The sequence below is a fragment of the Oncorhynchus kisutch genome, unplaced genomic scaffold (genome assembly GCF_002021735.2).
Source record: "Oncorhynchus kisutch isolate 150728-3 unplaced genomic scaffold, Okis_V2 scaffold1220, whole genome shotgun sequence".
NCBI classification, from domain to species: domain Eukaryota; kingdom Metazoa; phylum Chordata; class Actinopteri; order Salmoniformes; family Salmonidae; genus Oncorhynchus; species Oncorhynchus kisutch.
This window is the reverse complement of record NW_022263165.1, coordinates 28277-48169: the sequence shown is the minus strand read 5'-3', so window position 1 is coordinate 48169 and position 19893 is coordinate 28277. Positions and strand designations below refer to the sequence as shown.

General features: G+C 40.4%; 2 protein-coding genes across 10 annotated transcripts in view; one reads left to right on the top strand and one right to left on the bottom strand.

Annotated features, from left to right (window-relative positions):
* LOC116365347 (5-hydroxytryptamine receptor 3A-like) lies at window positions 1-12617 on the top strand. 3 transcript variants are annotated; one of them, XM_031817989.1, is made up of 10 exons: window positions 1-121; window positions 223-297; window positions 1389-1705; window positions 3696-3740; window positions 3823-3929; window positions 4145-4314; window positions 9199-9320; window positions 10602-10812; window positions 11174-11323; window positions 11765-12617. In XM_031817989.1, the coding sequence occupies exons 2-10, from the start codon at window positions 237-239 to the stop codon at window positions 12007-12009; spliced, it is 1428 nt and encodes a 475-aa protein (XP_031673849.1). In that variant the 5' UTR covers window positions 1-121; window positions 223-236; the 3' UTR covers window positions 12010-12617. The 3 variants fall into 3 exon arrangements, with proteins under 3 accessions (XP_031673849.1, XP_031673851.1, XP_031673850.1); XM_031817991.1 differs by lacking the exons at window positions 1-121; window positions 223-297 and adding an exon at window positions 2091-2121 and having other exon boundaries at window positions 1594-1705; XM_031817990.1 differs by lacking the exons at window positions 1-121; window positions 223-297; window positions 1389-1705 and adding an exon at window positions 1764-2121.
* LOC109877208 (exocyst complex component 7) overlaps window positions 9698-19893 on the bottom strand; it is a 24108-nt gene continuing 13912 nt past the window's right edge. For 2 of the 7 annotated variants that reach the window (XM_031817980.1, XM_031817983.1), the window contains 9 exons: window positions 19758-19841; window positions 17207-17327; window positions 16046-16141; window positions 14813-14876; window positions 14628-14669; window positions 13094-13227; window positions 11545-12565; window positions 11149-11298; window positions 9698-10821 (listed from right to left, as the gene is read on the bottom strand). In XM_031817980.1, the coding sequence (XP_031673840.1) occupies window positions 12466-12565; window positions 13094-13227; window positions 14628-14669; window positions 14813-14876; window positions 16046-16141; window positions 17207-17327; window positions 19758-19841 (641 nt within the window). In that variant the 3' untranslated portion in view covers window positions 9698-10821; window positions 11149-11298; window positions 11545-12465. The remainder of the gene's footprint in view (window positions 10822-11148; window positions 11299-11544; window positions 12566-13093; window positions 13228-14627; window positions 14670-14812; window positions 14877-16045; window positions 16142-17206; window positions 17328-19757; window positions 19842-19893) is intronic. The other 5 variants (XM_031817981.1, XM_031817982.1, XM_031817985.1 and 2 more) reach the window with 5 other exon arrangements.

Below are 19893 nucleotides of genomic sequence, written 5' to 3'. Positions count from 1 at the left end.
TTCTCATGGAAGACTGCCGTGACCAAATGTTCCAGAGCAGCATTTATAAGGGTCATCCCAGGTGAGGCTTTGGCTTGAGAGGAAAGGAGAAGGCAAGTGGTGATCACTAAAGCATCTAAAGGTTGGTTTTCAGTCCTTCTTCTAACCGTTTCATTGGAGGAAACTTGTCATTTCTAGTAAGACTGCGCACCAATGTCTAACTGACCATGTACTTTGTGACAGGAGGACGTGCAGGGATGAGACCCATTGACCACAGCGTGCTGAAATGTTGCCTCTTCTCTCTACTCTTGCTACCAGGTAAGACATTGGGCTCCATTTTACTCTTCTTAAAACAGGCACAGATTACACTAGAAGAATATCGTCTTTCTCCTTCCTATTAGCAGATTTGAAGTAAACATTGCGAAACAAGCATTTCAAATGGTTAACAAGCTGAAATATTCAAAACATGTTTAAAACAGCCTCGTCCCATTTTGACGCACTGCTTGGGCTGCATGTGAAAAATGCAGCACATTGCCTTTCAAACAGATTATCTTACTAAAGTCATGAAAACAATTAGAAATAAAATATTCAAATATATATTTAAGTGTATTGAAGCTGTATAACATGTTGCACTAAAAGCTGGCAATGTAGTATGTTGTTTGATCTAAACCCGGTACTCTTATCTCTAGTCCAGTATCACTCCAATATAACTGATTTAGAGTACCAGGTTTAGATCACTTTTCAGACGTATTGAGTCACTACTATGAAGCCATCAGAAATACTCTAAATGGGGAGATGGGAAACTCCATTTGATTCGTATTAACGCCCATTGTGTACAATGTCTAAGTGTTGTCAATTGGCCGCACAGTGCATTCTGGGTAAATCTGGGACAAGAAGCGCACTCCTTCAATGAGCGAATGGGAGTCAATTGAGCGCTAGCTCAAAAATCCAACATTAGCATGAATTACACGGAAAAAAAGCACATTAGAAATATATTCAGAGATCTGAGATATGTATCTTGTTTACCTAGTTTTTTATTTGTGACATTACTTACTTAAGAAAATAAACATGTTCTGCGTCTGGGAACTAACTTTCTACATGGGATTTCGGGGCGATTAGTTTAACAACCGCGTGAGACAACATATGACAACGTGAACGCGATTGTCAATGAGCGGAGCGTTATACGTTATCCATTAATTGACCAATGCGATTCCTATCTCCTCATTTCTTAAAGTATTTATGCTACAATGAAGCAAGGCAACAACATTATCCAATTGAATTTAGATTAAGTGTATTATTTATTGTACTGTGGTTGTTAAAATATTGGAAGGCATCATTGGTTCCGACAAAATCGCTATATAAATCCAATGTACTATTCTGAAATTAAATACCTGTCTCTGGTTCCACAGTGTCTGCAGCAGACCCTCCATCCAATGCAGCCATTTTAGCTAGTGAAACGACTCCAGGCAATGCATCCAATACAGCCAATGCAGGCCAAGCACCCAATACATCCAACACAGCCAGTGCAAACCAACCATCCAACACAGCCAGTACAAACCAACCATCCAACACAGCCACTTCATCCAGGGCAACGACACCCTCCTGTACAACACGTCGATGTCTGGCCAGCATGCTGATTGCGAAAGAAGCTCTGAGTCAGCCACAGTCTCCATCATGCATCTCAAATATCAGTGTGCCGTTAATAGTGTATGAAACTCTGTCTGTCGTAAGTCACTTTCTGTTCCTTTTAATTGAGTTTTGTACAATGTGATGAGTTTCAGAGATAACCTATTGACATATATATATAATTATGTGATGATTAATTATACCACAGCGTTGTTGAATACTAATTTCTAATTGGCTGAAAGGGCATTCTAAAATGGATATTAAAACCAGCTAACGGGAAAGTTGAAAAATATATTGTGCCAGTTGGAAAATAAATTGGGACACCTTGCAATCATGATGCATTATGTGCCTACACATGCAGACAGAACTAGCTACAAAGTTACAAAAAGCTAAACCAACAACCACACAAACCGAAATTGGATACATTGTAAACGCAGGTACAACGGGGAAAAACTTCGCTAGCTATCATTGATTTGTTTTTGCAGACTTTTTTTGATCATCTGATGACCTAATGTGGTGAGTAATGAACATACATTTTTGCAGTCATGACGGCGGCGCTATGCTGTCAAATCTTCCCACGTTTCTAGTTTGACCAGCTGTGTTCAACTGGTATTTTTGATTTAGGTTCCCAGATTTGCTAGCAACAAACTATTTAGCCAGCTTCTAGCCTAGTGTTTGATATGTAATGCAATCTTCTCGTAATAAACAGTGTCGAGCGTCCTGACGGGAAGGCAAACTTTAGCTATGCCAGGCAAAATCAGGCACGACGAGCTCACTGTTATGGATGTATCCAAATGAATGTGAATAGAAAAAATCTTAAACACATCTACTTTGCTGTTATTCTGACTGCAGAGATTGTGACACTGTTAGCCATAGCTTGTTGGCTAACTAGCAAGAAATGGACAAAAACAGTGGTAAAGTAAACATACTTTGAAGTACTAAAGTCGTTTTTTGCGATATCTTTACTTTACTATTTCTGAAAACTTCACTACATTCCTACAGAAAATACAAATAATAATAATAAAATTAACTTTTTACTCCATTTTCCTTGACACCCAAAAGTACTCGTTATATGTTGAATGCTTAGCAGGACAGGAAAATGGTCCAATTTACCCACTTATCGAGAGAACACATCCCCTACTGCCTCTGATCTGGCAGACTTACTAAACACATGCTTCGTTTGTAAATTATGCCTTAGTGTTGGAGTGTATCCCTGGCTGTCCATCCATTTTAAAAACAAGACAATCTGCTTTGCTTAATAAGGAATCTATTTATACTTTCACTTTTGATACTTAAGTATATTTTTAGCAATTACATTTACTTTTGATACTTAAATATATTTAGAACCAAATACTTTGACTTTTACTCAAGTAATATTTTACTGGGTGACTTTTACTTGAGTAAAAGTATAGTATAAGAGTAAAGTATACCTTAATAGAAAGTTATTCAAGTATGACAATTGAGTACTTTTTCCACCACTGCAAAAACGTTGGCAGCGAGCACAACAAATAGAACGCGTCCATAAATATCTAACTAATCTAACGAACGACTGGGTCTCTAGCAACAAAAATATGTTAATGTATGAATTATCTTTATGAAAATATTAACAAACATTTTTATGTCTAGCAGTAAATGTGTGCTTTAGTATTTTCTTTGGCAACTGTGGGATAAACTCCTCAGTTCTGTACATTACCATGGAAAAATAAACTGCAAAGGGACTTGACTCCGCCGCGTCGTCCATTATTTCCAAGGTAATCATCATCTTCTCAGATATAATGGCGGTCTGCAAACCAACGTTAAAGGTGCATGCCGCCACCTACTGTGCTGGAGTGTGAGGTCAATCACGGTTTACAACATTTCTAAATCATCCTACCTAAATGTAGTACTTCTGTGGAAAAAACGAGCCCTACTAACTTCTAATAGACCCTCTCCCATCCCCGAAATCCCCCCCCCCCCCCCCCCCCCCAACGATCCTACACTTCCATCTGTCCCTCTCTTCAACATACTTACAATATAACACATGCTCCACTGTTTCTTTCCAAGGGAATGTACAGAATGTTGGCATTTATCCCTTATTATCTTCTAAATAGGACACAAAAGATCTCCGCTTCGAGAGTCATCTGCAAGTCATGTTGGTAAGTACACATTAAAAATAATCCAGAAACATTCAAGTAAATGGGACATTTTGTAATACCACTCATTATGATTATACACTAGTCTTGGGAAGACCCTGATTTATCATGGGACACATCAGTCTATCATCATGATATGGTGGTCCTGCCTGTCAGCAAAATCTGGACTCCTGAACTCCATGTGACTAATGGGTGAGTCCACTTACAACAGTATACAATAACCTACCAGTAAGTTATATTTAATTTATTCTTGATTCCTTTTATAACATGATCTTCTAAATAGTGAGTAAAACATCTACAGAAATTAAATAGAGATACAGTATTTATTTTTGGAGTGGCCAAATGTTTAGTTGTGACAGTTTTAGTACATCAATCCTCAGTCTGTTCTTAACCTCTCATGTCTAAAGAGTGCAAACAACGATAAAGCACGGCAACAAGGATTTACTGGTGCACAGCAACGGGACTATAGAGCACATGGTCATCATGAACACTGTGGTGGGCTGTGAAGTCAATCTGTACAACTACCCCTTCGCTTCAGATTTCTGCCCCATCGCCATCAATGTATGGGCACTTAAAGGTAAGTGCCTCATTTCAATCCTCATTCTGTCTGCTAAACAGCTATTGTGCACTATTACTTACCAAAGATCTTATTAAAAACAAGATGTTACCAAAAACAACTAAAACTTCATTAAAAAAAATCTGTATAGCCTACTGCAATTCTGTATATGAAGCAATTCAGTTTATTTGTCATCTTTGGAGTTTTATATGCTCCCTGACTGTCCTCCCTACCAATGATGTACAGTGCCTTCAGAAATTATTTATACCCCTTGACTTATTCCACATTTTGTTGTTATGGCCTGAATTCAAAATTATTAAATATGGTTTCTCTCTCACCCATCTACACACAATACCCCATCATGACAAAGTGAGAAAGTCTTTATAAATGTAAAAAAATACAGAACTCGAATTTACATAATTATTCACACCCCTTTCCTATGACACTACAAATTGAGCTCAGGTGCATCCAACTTCCTTTGATCATCCTTGATATGTCACTATCCACCTGTCTATGTAAGGTCCCATAGTTGACAGTGCATGTCAGAGCAGAAATTATACTATAAGGTCCTAGGAACTGTCCGTAGATCTCCGGGAATTGTGATGAGGCATATCTGGGGAAGGGTATAAAATTATTTCTAGAGTGTTGAAAGTTTCCAAAAGCACAGTGGTCAACATCATTGGGGAAATAAATAAAAACATGGAACTACCCAGACTCTGCCTAGAGCTGGCTGTCAAATCAAACTGAGAAACCAGGCAAGAAGGACCTTGGTCAGGGAGGTAACCAAGAACTCAATGACCACTCTGACAGAACTACAGTTTCTTGGCTGAGATGGGAGAACCTGCCAGAAGGACAACAGTCTCTACAGCACTTCACCAATCTGGGTTTTATAGGTGAGTGGCCAGACGGAAGCCACTCCTGAGAAAAAGGCGCATGACAGCACGTCTGGAGTTTGCAAAAAGGTACATGAAAGACTCGAGCATAAGGAAAAAATATTCTGTGGTCTGATGAGACAAAAATGGAACTCTTTGGCCTGAATGCAAACCACTATGTCTGGAGAAAACCAGGCACAGCTCATCACCCTCTAATGCCATCCCTACCCTGTTGAGCAGCAGGGATTGAGAGACTGGTAAGGATAGAGAGAACATTGAATGGAGCCAAATACATCCTTGATGAGCACCTGCTTCAGAGTGCAAACAATGTTAGACTGGGGGTGAATACTTGCAGCCAAAGCAACGATGGAATGGCTTTCAGAACAAGAATGTGAAAGTCCCTGAGTGGCCCAGTCAAAGCCCAGACTTGAATCTCATTGAAAAAAACTTAAATTGCCGTTCATCGCCGCTCCCCATCTAACTTAAAAATCTGCAGGGAAAAATGGGAGAAAATCCCCCAAAATCAGATGTGTAACACATTTATTTTTAGAATAAATCAAGGGGTATATAAACCCTGGATTGCCGATGCTATGTATTGGCCATTGAGAGGCATTGAAGCCATTCCCCCAGTAGGAGCAGTGCTCCATAGGAATGAATGTAATTCTACAGTATTTCAATGAAATGTTTCAAGGACAAAATTACATGCATTTAAGTATTGTTATGTTATTGTGGTGACATTTGTAATTCCAAAAAAGTATACTTTAAAACTCCCCTAAAGTCTATGCCCACGACCCTGTGGAAATCGAAATAGCATAATAATCCCCATAAAAATCTGTCAATTTAAGATAGGTATCTGTTTTTTGCATGAAATGCGTTTCAAATCACTGCGCCTGCCAATATCGCCCTTCCGCATCTGCGATGAAAGGTGCCAGAGCTAGGGCGGTGTTTATCAGACCATGAGACATCCCGAAAATCGGGCTTCTCACAAAAATGTCTTTAGAGTCCATACGGTTTGGCCTACAAACTATTAAGATGAGACTCTCAGGAACATGACGGTTCTCCGTTTTTGCTCTATGACCCCCACAACAGTCACAGGACTGGTCTGAAGTCAGTACAGCCGATATGCCAACTTCTGTCTGTAGCATCCCAACAGTTTGGGCTACACACTATGACCCCCACAACAGTCACAGGACTGGTCTGAAGTCAGTACAGCCGATATGCCAACTTCTGTCTGTAGCATCCCAACAGTTTGGGCTACACACCATGACCCCCACAACAGTCACAGGACTGGTCTGAAGTCAGTACAGCCGATATGCCAACTTCTGTCTGTAGCACCCCAACAGTTTGGGCTACACACTATGACCCCCACAACAGTCACAGGAATGGTCTGAAGTCAGTACAGCCGATATGCCAACTTCTGTCTGTAGCATCCCAACAGTTTGGGCTACACACCATGACCCCCACAACAGTCACAGGACTGGTCTGAAGTCAGTACAGCCGATATGCCAACTTCTGTCTGTAGCATCCCAACAGTTTGGGCTACACACCATGACCCCCACAACAGTCACAGGACTGGTCTGAAGTCAGTACAGCCGATATGCCAACTTCTGTCTGTAGCATCCCAACAGTTTGGGCTACACACTATGACCCCCACAACAGTCACAGGACTGGTCTGAAGTCAGTACAGCCGATATGCCAACTTCTGTCTGTAGCATCCCAACAGTTTGGGCTACACACTATGACCCCCACAACAGTCACAGGACTGGTCTGAAGTCAGTACAGCCGATATGCCAACTTCTGTCTGTAGCATCCCAACAGTTTGGGCTACACACCATGACCCCCACAACAGTCACAGGACTGGTCTGAAGTCAGTACAGCCGATATGCCAACTTCTGTCTGTAGCATCCCAACAGTTTGGGCTACACACTATGACCCCCACAACAGTCACAGGACTGGTCTGAAGTCAGTACAGCCGATATGCCAACTTCTGTCTGTAGCATCCCAACAGTTTGGGCTACACACTATGACCCCCACAACAGTCACAGGACTGGTCTGAAGTCAGTACAGCCGATATGCCAACTTCTGTCTGTAGCATCCCAACAGTTTGGGCTACACACTATGACCCCCACAACAGTCACAGGACTGGTCTGAAGTCAGTACAGCCGATATGCCAACTTCTGTCTGTAGCATCCCAACAGTTTGGGCTACACACCATGACCCTTCTATGGAAAGGTGAGTCTCTCACGAGCTTAGTTTACGTTTTTTTTTTTTTTAAGTATGCAAGAATATATGGAGATAAGGGGTTAAATACTATCTGTGTATCCATGTATGAAGCTGTTATTCAAGGTGTTTCTATGGAGTCTGTAAACTAATAAATGTAGCAAAAACAAATGTAGACATTAATAAATGCTTCCAAAAAAATACAATGATGGGGGGGTGCCAAGATGGAGGCACGGTGGTTCAACACAGCGCCCCCCCATCAGTCATCTACTGTATAGTGTATATATACATCATTGTCCCTTCCAGGTTTGTGGTGACAGAGGTGTGTTTGGGCCGGTGTAGCATGCTGCAGACCCAATTGGCCTTTGGGCTGGACACAGTGAATATTAGGGGTGTAATGGTTCAGTCCTTGATTTTTTTGCTCAATTTTCAGGAGGGGGAAAAAAAATGACCATGATACCATCCTGTGTAAATGATAACGATGGACAATCTTTAATGTAGGCTTAAGCTATCTCCCACATTAAATAAGGTAAATGAATAAGTTAAGCACGAATAAGAATTATATAAACAACATAACAAATGCAAGCTTTTATGTGTTGTATAGTTCACGTCAGAGTGAAATAGACAGATACTGGGGTGAATGGTTTTAGCAGTATTGCATGACGATAGACATGAGAACTGGGGGTGTTATAAAAGAGTGGAAGACAAACACTATGTTCTGAGCGGTATGAAACACCATGAGAGGAGGCAGTGTTTTATTAGTGTGTATGCTGAAAGCAAGAACACTCTAGAAATCCATATTTTTATTTGATTACTACTTAAGCTTTAGCCTTATTGGGGAAGTTCATGATTTTACAACATGATGTTAGATGGTTCCTCACCCTGAAAGTAGTCTAAGGGCCTGGAGAAACATTAACCCATGGTTCAGTTCTCTCTGAACAACAACTACTAACAAATCAAATCAAATTGATTTATATAGCCCTTCGTACATCAGCTGATATCTCAAAGTGCTGTACAGAAACCCAGCCTAAAACCCCAAACAGCAAGCAATGCAGGTGTAGAAGCACGGTGGCTAGGAAAAACTCCCTAGAAAGGCCAAAACCTAGGAAGAAACCTAGAGAGGAACCAGGCTATGTGGGGTGGCCAGTCCTCTTCTGGCTGTGCCGGGTGGAGATTATAACAGAACATGGCCAAGATGTTCAAATGTTCATAAATGACCAGCATGGTCGAATAATAATAATAAGGCAGAACAGTTGAAACTGGAGCAACAGCACGGTCAGGTGGACTGGGGACAGCAAGGAGTCATCATGTCATCACTTTAGCCACCGCTAACAAAAAAAATCAATGGGAGTGATCGGGGCAATTGTCAACATTTCATGGCCAAATCAACCATATTTAGTTTGATGTTACTTAATGGTGATTTGGACACTTGTTTTTTTTATTGCATTTTGCAAATGATGTGGCACTTCTCTCTGAGACCCCATGCTAACAAACAAAGGATATGGCTGCCAGAATGAATCAAAGTGAGGTTGTTTCACCAAAGTGGCTCTGAGATATGTGTTACAGTAGGCTACCACCACTGAAGTACTATAGATTTTGTATTATTATTTCAACAAACAAAAAAATTGTTTAAAAAAAAAGGGGTCATTTTTCCATCCTCTTCTGAGAACCAAAATAAGAGTCATATCAAGAAATTAACCGAACAAAAAATGTAAACCTTTACACCCCTACAACAAAAGATGTTTAGGGGTGTGAAGCTACGTACGGTATGATCTTTGAATGACTGAATTAGTATCAAATATCTGCTTTCCAGGATGTGGCATGTTCCTGAACTTTGGGAATGTGAGCACAACTAGTGCAAACCGTGGAGACTGGCTAACCGAGAACGTGGAACTCGATGCGAAAGGAGGCAGAGATGATCGCAACTATCTATGGGTTAGTGAGTGTTCCTGGTGATTTCAGTAGTTTATGTGACATGTAGAGTAAAGTATCTATCTATGGGTTAGTGAGAGTTCCGGGTGATTTCAGTAGTTTGTGACATGTAGAGTATCTTTATCTATGGGTTAGTGTGTGTTCCTGGTGATTTCAGTAGTTTGTGACATGTAGAGTAAAGTATCTCTATCTATGGGTTAGTGAGTGTTCCGGGTGATTTCAGTAGTTTGTGACATGTAGAGTAAAGTATCTCTATCTATGGGTTAGTGAGTGTTCCGGGTGATTTCAGTAGTTTGTGACATGTAAAGATACTCTACTCTTCCTGTTTTTAAGGGCAGAGCTTAAACAACATTTACACATAAAAATACAATACACTTAAATAAAAATGTATCAGATGTTTTTATACCTTTCATGAGTAGTGTTCCGTTGAGATAAATACACATCCCAGGCTGTATTGTGTAGACCCACAAATACACATCCCAGGCTGTATTGTGTAGACTCACAAATACACATCCCAGGCTGTATTGTGTAGACCCACAAATACACATCCCAGGCTATGTATTGTGCAGACCCACAAATATACATCCCAGGCTATGTATTGTGTAGACCCAGTTACATGCCACAATTCAGAGATGATCGCAACTATCTATGGGTTAGTGAGAGTTCCTGGTGATTTCAGTAGTTTATGTGATATGTAGAGTATCTTTATCTATGGGTTAGTGAGAGTTCCTGGTGATTTCAGTAGTTTGTGATATGTAGAGTATCTTTATCTATGGGTTAGTGAGAGTTCCTGGTGATTTCAGTAGTTTATGTGGGACATGTAAAGATACTTTACTCTTCCTGTTTTTAAGGGCAGAGCTTGAACAACATTTACACAGAAAAAATACAATACACTTAAATAAAAATGTATCAGATGTTTTTATACCTTTCATAAGTAGTGTTCCGTTGAGACAAATACACATCCCAGGCTGTGTATTTGTGTGTAGACCCAGTTACATGCCACAATTCCAAATGAATTAAAAAGATGAGCACCATGTCAATTCCAAATTTGCAGTGCGTTTCTTTTCCCATTAATTGGGGTGAAGGCATAGTTGGATCTGCACAACCGACGGTGAAGGATGTGGACTCATTGACATAAGGCTTCTTAAGAGTTCTGAAAACATCTGAGTCTGATTTTGGAAAGTAATGCTCTTCCCTTTCAACTTTAAACAAATGCTAAACGTTTAGACGCAAGAACTCAAAAAACAAATGATTTCAGTCTGGCCTACCCATCTGTCTTCACAGGTGTCGCTGAAAATGCGGTCTGAAAACCCGTTTCTGTCCCTGGTCCTGCCCAGTATACTGATCATTGTGGCAGATGTGGTGAGCTTCTCCCTGCCACTGGGAGGGGGCGAGCGTATCTCATTCAAGGTTACACTGGTTCTCAGCTTCATCATGTTCCTCATCATCCTCAACGACCTACTGCCTGGAGGAGGCCAGTGCAGCCCCATCATCCGTGAGTATCCTGTGTGTAATGCACCAGAATGAAACAGCATTTTGTTATAAATGGTGTGTATGTAACAGAGTTAATAATGTTCCAGAAGCTTATTCCACAGCTAGCTTAATGTCGCCAAGGGAGCTATCGAATTTGATATTTTTCTGCAGCTCAATAGTTTGGTATGTTGTCAATTTGGGAGCAGTGATCCTGAACAGCAACAGTGATCTGTTGGGTGCAGAGTTTCACTATTTCCAGCCTGGTATGTTACAGGGACAGTAAAGAAAGATATACTGGTAGCAGCACACTGATGTCGTTTTCATGTATACAGGACCTCTGCCACCATATAACACTCACATCTCTCTCTCGTTGTTCTCCATAGGAAAGCACTTCTGTTTCTGTTTGGTCATCCTGGTGTTGAGCACGTTGCAGTCTATGGTGCTGACACGCCTGGCTAAGTGTGGCACTCTCTGGCCCTGCAGCCTCTCCAAGTCCAAAGACTCACTGCTTAAAGACACAGACAATGAAGAGGGTAAACATTTTCATTATTCTGTCATCTCAGTTATCCACAGAGCAAGATATATTTTCATGGTTTCCAAAGACATTAACAAAACGTCCTTATACAACCATTTATAACCTGACCATGAAGTCATAATGACGTTACTGCATCCAGTTTTACTGGGGACCCCATAACTGACTTTCATCATCAACTAGTCAAGTTGTATTTTTAATGCTCAACCTTTTAATTCTTACCCTTTAGCTGCAGTTAAAGCATGCAGTCTTTCCCAGCATATTTTCTTGTTAGCATCATTTGTCTGGCGTTTACGCTGGTCTGGACAGCTACTCCATTTGATCTTTCATCTATCACTGAAAACTGTCATTTTACAGAAAGGTCAATAATTTTTTACATCTTTATTTAATCATGTTATATTAATAATAGGTTATCCTTTTTTCTCTCCTTTACTTTGTCTAGAATCCAAGTCTGATATTAAAGCCTCAGAGGAAGAGAAGAATACAGCCCTCCAGAAGGTGGTGAAGTTTCTCAACAAAATGGCTGCACAAGACCAGAAAAATGCTATACACCATCGCTTTGCCAACAAAGTGGACTTGATCTGTTTCTGTATCTATCTCACCGTCCTCATTGTTTATGCAGTCGTCATTTTATATTTCTCCTTTGGTTCTCAATGTAAGATCAACCAATTAGATTTCTGGTCATAAATTCTTTATTCGCTTTTAACAACCATTTCAAAAAATATTGGTGTATTTGGGTCTTCAGAAATTTTGCAAGCACAAACAAAAAGCTAGTTTTGAATTTCTGGGTAAAATAAATAGATGTTTATTCTGAAGTAGGGCTTTAACAATATTTATATAAACACGTTTAGAACTAGCCAGTCATATGTGTAATAATACATTTAGCAATTAGGGCTCTAATGAATACATGTAATGGGGACTGAAGCACTGTAATCCCCCAGAAGAGGCCTAGAACTCTAATGAATACATGTAATGGGGACTGAAGCACTGTAATCCCCCAGAATAGAGGCCTAGAACTCTAATGAATACATGTAATGGGGACTGAAGCTGTAGTATTAGTAGTGTGGAAACAAATCAGTGTGTTATTTCCTATAGAGGCAGTGTGAAGACCTTATTATCTCCTAACTAAGCAGGTTCTCAACCTCAGGCTGAGATATCAAATAGTCTCTCGATCATCTCCTCCACCTGCGCTGGGCTGTATTTGTGGTATCTCTCAGGGTGTTTGGAGAAATCATGGTCACATCTGTGTAAAGTACAGGCAAAGGACCATAATAAATGAATATCACTGTACCAGCGTTCTGTATGAAATTCTTACTGCACATCAATATTGAATAGTGGTGAATAAAAGAACCCATGTCTTGTACCAAACATACATGGGACATCCCAGTTTCACCTACAATATTTGAAAAGCATCAGTTATTCAACCACCTTGTGTGCTGAATTCCAAATGGACCCCCTATTCCCTAGCCACCCTTGCAGATCTAAGAGGATTGGATAGGTAGAAGCAATATGACATTTTCACTAGGCCAATCAGAAGACAAGATGAAGGTATTACCATAATGCTTGTATCCATCCAATCCGCTCAGATCTACAAGAGTGGTTGGGGAGTAGGGGCTGGTAAATAGGGTCTAGTGAATATGGAGTAAGGGCTAGGGAGTAGGGGCTAGAGAGTAAGAGCTAGGAAATAGTGAGTAAAAGCTAGGGAATAGGGGTTGATTCTGAATTCAGCAGCAGTCTCCAGTAATAAGCTCTGTGATATGCCATGACTCCCCTCAGCAGAAAGGCTATGTAGGCCTTGGACACCATCTCTCTCTGGGCCTGACAGATGGCCTGGCGCTGCTCTCTGTCTGGGATGGCCCACGCTTTCTGAGCCTTATACAGTTCCTCCAGGCCCTCGTTGAAGCTCTGGACGACACGAGGTCAAAGGTCATATCATTTTTTGGGGGGACCGTCATGTTATCACATATGAGGGCACTGTTTTGTAACAGAAAATGCAAACATTACAATCTTTGGTGTCCATAAATATAGCATGTCACAAACGGTGCCCCATAAATACTAAGCTGACATTCAGATTCAGAAAACTTTAATGTCCTCAAAGAGGCAATTCATCTTGCAGCAGTCATAAAATATATACCATCTAAAAATATAAAATAAGCTGACATGTTGGGTTTAGACGTTTGTGATCATTCTGTTTGTGAGTATGAATAAGGGTTGTTGTGTAGAGATGTAACATGGTACTGATTTAGGGCTGGGAATTGCCAGGGACCTCACGATACCATAATATCATGATACTTAGGTGCCAATATGTTATGTATTACGATTCTATATGTATTGTGATTCTTATGATTCTATATGTATTGTGATTCTCATGATTCTATATGTATTGTGATTCTCATGATTCTATATGTATTATGATTCTCATGATTCTATATGTATTGTGATTCTCATGATTCTATATGTATTATGATTCTCATGATTCTATATGTATTGTGATTCATGATTCTATATGTATTGTGATTCTTATGATTCTATATGTATTATGATTCTCATGATTCTATATGTATTGTGATTCTCATGATTCTATATGTATTGTGATTCTCATGATTCTATATGTATTGTGATTCTCATGATTCTATATGTGTTGTGATTCTCATGATTCTATATGTATTGTGATTCTCATGATTCTATATGTATTGTGATTCTCATGATTCTATATGTATTGTGATTCTCATGATTCTATATGTATTGTGATTCTCATGATTCTATATGTATTGTGATTCTCATGATTCTATATGTATTGTGATTCTCATGATTCTATATGTATTGTGATTCTCATGATTCTATATGTATTGTGATTCTCATGATTCTATATGTATTGTGATTCATGATTCTATATGTATTGTGATTCTCATGATTCTATATGTATTGTGATTCTCATGATTCTATATGTATTGTGATTCTCATGATTCTATATGTATTGTGATTCTCATGATTCTATATGTATTGTGATTCTCATGATTCTATATGTATTGTGATTCTCATGATTCTATATGTATTGTGATTCTCATGATTCTATATGTATTGTGATTCTCATGATTCTATATGTATTGTAACTGGAGTAAAACTGGAGTTTTAGTGCAGGAACAACCAACTAGCACAAATATATTATTGCGGTATTGTCAAAACGATACGATATATCGTCAAAGATAATATCTCGATATGTATCTGTCTCGACCCCCCCCCCCATCACTAGTACTGAAACAGATCCTTTAGGTACATGGAGGAATCTGGCCTCCTTGTCTTACCTTGAACTTGTCTTTAATTACCTGACAGTCTTTTTCTTTCAACTGAAGCCCGATGGTGATGACATATGTAGAAAAGGTGTGATTAGGTTTGAATAAAACAAGCAAATCCACTTAAAGGTAGATAGTGTCATTTGAGAAATATCCTTTTTTAATTTAATATACAGTATCAAAACATCTACCCTCACCTTGTCACCTGGCTTAAAGGTGGGCAGATTCTTTTCAGTCAGGCACTCGGTCACCTTCAACCAACTGCAACACACAAGCAGCACACATTCACTGCACAGATCAGTCATGTTCAGAAGCATAATCATTCATTGGACTGCCCACAAGTCTGGAACCAACAAGCCTGAACAGCTTATACCCCCCAAGCCATAAGACTGCTAAATAGTTCAAAAGTTAACCAATAGGTACAAGGACTATCTCCATTGGCCTGTTTTGCATGAACTCTTTTGACTTATCGAATACACTGCTGTTACTGTTTATTCTCTACCTCAATTACATCGTACCCCTGCACATCGACTTGGTACTGGTGCCCCGTATATACAGCCAAGTTATCGTTACTCATTGTGGATTTATTCCTCGTTATTATTTTCCTATTATTTCTCTCAGCAGTGTTGGGATGGTCCCGCAAGTAAACATTTCACTGTTCGTCTACACCTGTTGTTTACGAAGCATGTAACAAATACAATTGTATTCAAGTTGTAGCATAAGATACTTGATTTAATGTAGCATTGTCCCTGTGTGAAGTAATGGTAATGCTTCACTTAAAGCCTGCAGTTATAATGCATTATGATGCAGTTATAATGCATTTTGATGCAGTTATAATGCCGGTATCATGCATTTTGATGCCGTTATAATGCAAATATGATGCAGTTACAATGCATTATAACACTTGTCATGAGCATGTATGACCACCGTATAATCTATATTATAATATCATAAACCTAGGCAACAAACAGAGCTGGTAGATCAGTCAACCCACACCGGAGAGGGGGGAATTTGATTCAAAACATTACATTTCCAAGGGAAAGCAAGTGCCAGGATCTCACAGGAAATATGGGTGTTTTTAAAATATTCCAGAGTTGACAATATTAGCAGCATATCCAGAGACCGAAAAGCTGAACAGATGAATATCATTTTGAGGAGGAAGTTACATTTAATGATTTACAATGATTCACCGGCCGTAAGGGCAGTATGCTAACCTGGTTACCAATCTGTTCCTGTCATCATTCCACTCCTTGTCATGCAAAACATGACATGTTTTAGCATAGTACAAAAAGTGGAATGTTAGGCTGTGGATTTCAGGCTAGCAGGAGGCAGCTAGTCTCTTCTAATAATACATAATGATCAGGACTAATGTTAGACAATGTTTGATTCCATCACTCCCTTCTTCCTCCTCTGGATTCCTGGTCCCTCACCTGTGCTGGTACACCTGCTTCTGTTGCTCAATCAGTTCCCCGTACTCAACCTCCGGATCCCTGCCGCTGGTTTTAACCACTTCAAACAGAGATGACCTGCAGGTAGATGTCCCTGTCATAACTAGTCTGCCACCCCTGTGAGCTGTGACAAATTCACTTACAACCCTGAACTAAAGAACATGGAAAGTCAAAATGTAGGTCACTTTGAGTGATCATTTTGTTGTGTAGGCCTAGTTAATATCTCAACCTTAGGGGTCTCAAATGAAGATTTATTATAGTTCCGGAACGCGTACTGGTAAACTGCATGACCAGGTTCGTATTCATTAGGGCACGCTACAGAAAAAGTTTTGTAACTGAAAAATAAAATGCGCGTTTCTCATTTCTTAATTCCAGGTAGTCCCTCCCTGTTTGACTGTTTTCTTCCATTTGTTGCCTAATAAACATGACCCTTGTAATGGGAATATTAATGTTTGTGTTTTTCTTATAACTAATTTCTGTGTTCTATTCATCTGCTGTTCTATAAACCAATTTCTGTGTTCATGCAAGTGGCTGACTGTACAAATCCCCTATCAGTAGCTGCAATTTGGCAGTACGCCCAGATCGTGTTTTGAGAACGAACTACCATGTTTTGAGAACAAACAAAAAATCTCAGTTTCAAGGTCTCAGCTTAGAGAGAAAGAAGCCTTGTGAGGTGTTGGTCTGTCACATGTTATGAAACAGTATTGGTCTGTAACATGTTATGAACCAGTATTGGTCTGTCACATGTTATGAAACAGTATTGGTCTGTCACATGTTATGAAACAGTATTGACTGGTCACATGAATGAAACAAGATGGTAATGATTAATGAATTATGCTAAATCATGCAAATATAACTTGTCTATGTATAGTCATATATAAGACAACTGCTGGGACTGCCCAGGCAGAGCTCCTGATTGACATGTGTACTATGGTGCATTGAGTTGGTTGGAACCTCTCCAGCGCGCTGACAATAAACAATGGTTCATTTAAGATTGACTTTGAGTATCCCTGTGTAAGAATTTTTTCACAACACCCTGTTCATTAATATGCAAGGCCCTAATGCCAGACTCAAGCAATGGTTCATCCACACTGAATATTACAGCTAACACACACTTTGGAAATGTACAAAGAGAGGGCCTACTTCTTTATTGACTTGAGGATGTAGTTGTAGTTGTTGAGGAGGAAGATGGCCCCGAGAGCGTGGTCCTCGTACACCTTGGCCTTACTCTGTAGGTTGTACTGGAGATGCTCCAGCACTTTACCTGGAAAAGGGAAATCATGAACATCATGTAAAACCACGTAGCCACCACATGGGGGCAGTCAAGGTTCCTCATGTAAAACCACATAGCCACCACATGGTGGCAGTCAAGGTTCCTCATGTAAAACCACATAGCCACCACATGGTGGCAGTCAAGGTTCCTCATGTAAAACCACATAGCCACCACATGGTGGCAGTCAAGGTTCCTCATGTAAAACCACATAGCCACCACATGGTGGCAGTCAAGGCTCCCTATTAAACCACATAGCCACCACATGGTGGCAGTCAAGGTTCCTCATGTAAAACCACATAGCCACCACATGGTGGCAGTCAAGGTTCCTCATGTAAAACCACATAGCCACCACATGGTGGCAGTCAAGGCTCCCTATTAAACCACAGCCACCACATGGTGGCAGTTAAGGTTCCTCATGTAAAACCACATAGCCACCACATGGTGGCAGTCAAGGCTCCCTATTAAACCACATAGCCACCACATGGTGGCAGTCAAGGTTCCTCGTGTAAAACCACATAGCCACCACATGGTGGCAGTCAAGGTTCCTCATGTAAAACCACATAGCCACCACATGGTGGCAGTCAAGGCTCCCTATTAAACCACATAGCCACCACATGGTGGCAGTCAAGGTTCCTCGTGTAAAACCACATAGCCACCACATGGGGGCAATCAAGGTTCCTCGTGTAAAACCACATAGCCACCACATGGGGGCAATCAAGGTTCCTCATGTAAAACCACATAGCCACCACATGGGGGCAGTCAAGGTTCCTCGTGTAAAACCACATAGCCACCACATGGGGCAGTCAAGGTTCCTCGTGTAAAACCACATAGCCACCACATGGGGGCAATCAAGGTTCCTCATGTAAAACCACATAGCCACCACATGGGGGCAGTCAAGGTTCCTCATGTAAAACCACATAGCCACCACATGGGGGCAGTCAAGGCACTTGAACTAAACACCACCTGTGGCTGATTCTGACTCATAATCAGGGGTGAAAGTAGATTATGGGACCTCCAGTATAGAATTTACTTTCTTTAGAGCCAAAAGCCCAAAGCCAGCATATTGCCTTAGCTTAATGGCGTCCGCATGCTTCCCAGCCGAAACAGTTCGGAAGAGTTTGTGCATATATTATGACAACATTTTGTATTGTTTTTCTTCGTTTTGTACTTCGGTAAGAGTTTTTCAGTTGTTCAGGCACACACATTTTTTTCTTGAGGCAGGCTGAGGTCGGTAGCTGAAGTCTACCCCCCATCGTCTGTGATTGGTCAACAGTAGGGATTTTTCAGTAAAGTCTTTCTTGTCATTCAATGAGAGACGACTGGTTTTTATGCATATTTTTTCAGAGAAAAACTGCACCAAACATCTTAGTTAGATGTAAAGTTGCGAAACTAAGATCTCGGCAAAAACGTGCAAATTAATGACAGAATTCTTGATCTATCTTAGAACAATTCTGAATAGAAATTTGGCTTGTCACCTAAAACACTCACAAACACAATCAAGAGCATCCTGTAGGGTTGTATCACCGCATGGTACAGAAACTGCTCCGCCCACAACCGTAAGGCTCTCCAGAGGGTAGTGAGGTCTGCACAACGCATCACCGGAGGCAAACTACCTACCCTCCAGGACACCTACACCACCCGATGTCACAGGAAGGCCAAAAAGATCATCAAGGACAACAACCACCCGAGCCACTGCCTGTTCACCCCGCTATCATCCAGAAGGCGAGGTCAGTACAGGTGCATCAAAGCTGGGACCGAGAGACTGAAAAAAAGCTTCTATCTCAAGGCCATCACTGTTAAACAGCCATCACTAACAAAGTGGCTGCTGCCAACATACAGACTCAAATCTCTGGTCACTTTAATAAATGTAATAAATGGATTTAATAAAGGTATCACTAGTCACTTTAAATAACGGCACTTTAACAATGTCTACATGTCCTACATTGCTCATCTCATATGTATATACTGTACTCTATACCATCTACTGCATCTTGCCTATGCCGCACAGCCATCGCTCATCCATATATTTATATGTACATATTCTTATTCACCTCTTTTCATTTGTGTGTATACGGTAGTTGCTGTGAATTTGTTAGATTATTTGCTAGATATTACTGCACTGTTGGATCTAGCATTTCGCTACACTCACATTAACATCTGCTAACCATGTGTATATGACCAATAAAATTTGATTTGATTATTTTGAGGAAGTGTAAACTGGCTACGGTGTCTCAAAATGGACAAACTGTACTATTGCCACTTTTTAAAATGATTTTTAAGCGAAGGTATGCGAGCCCACTCGACTTCGGCTAGCCGCCAGCTGAACTGAAGCATGCGGACGCCTTAAGACCCAACGATTCAGCGTCTTGCCCTTGTCAAAGGTCATTCTGGATATTAGACACAGCCATGTTGAACACTCACAGACATAAGGACTCAGTGCTCTCTGATCGTCATTCCCCTTGGACTCCTGACTGTCTGATGGCTGTTCTTCTGATTCATCTGCATCTGGTGAACAAAACAATTCTATATCTACACATCTAATCTCAATGAGGAAAAA

What these genes read in the sequence shown, in the direction of transcription:
- LOC116365347 (XM_031817989.1), top strand. Translation starts at nt 237, where the DNA reads ATGAGACCCATTGACCACAGCGTGCTGAAATGTTGCCTCTTCTCTCTA. An exon ending in TGTATGAAACTCTGTCTGTC is followed by an intron (nt 1,706 to 3,695) that starts GTAAGTCACTTT and finishes TCTTCTAAATAG; the next exon opens with GACACAAAAGATCTCCGCTT. An exon ending in CCAGTGCAGCCCCATCATCC is followed by an intron (nt 10,813 to 11,173) that starts GTGAGTATCCTG and finishes TGTTCTCCATAG; the next exon opens with GAAAGCACTTCTGTTTCTGT.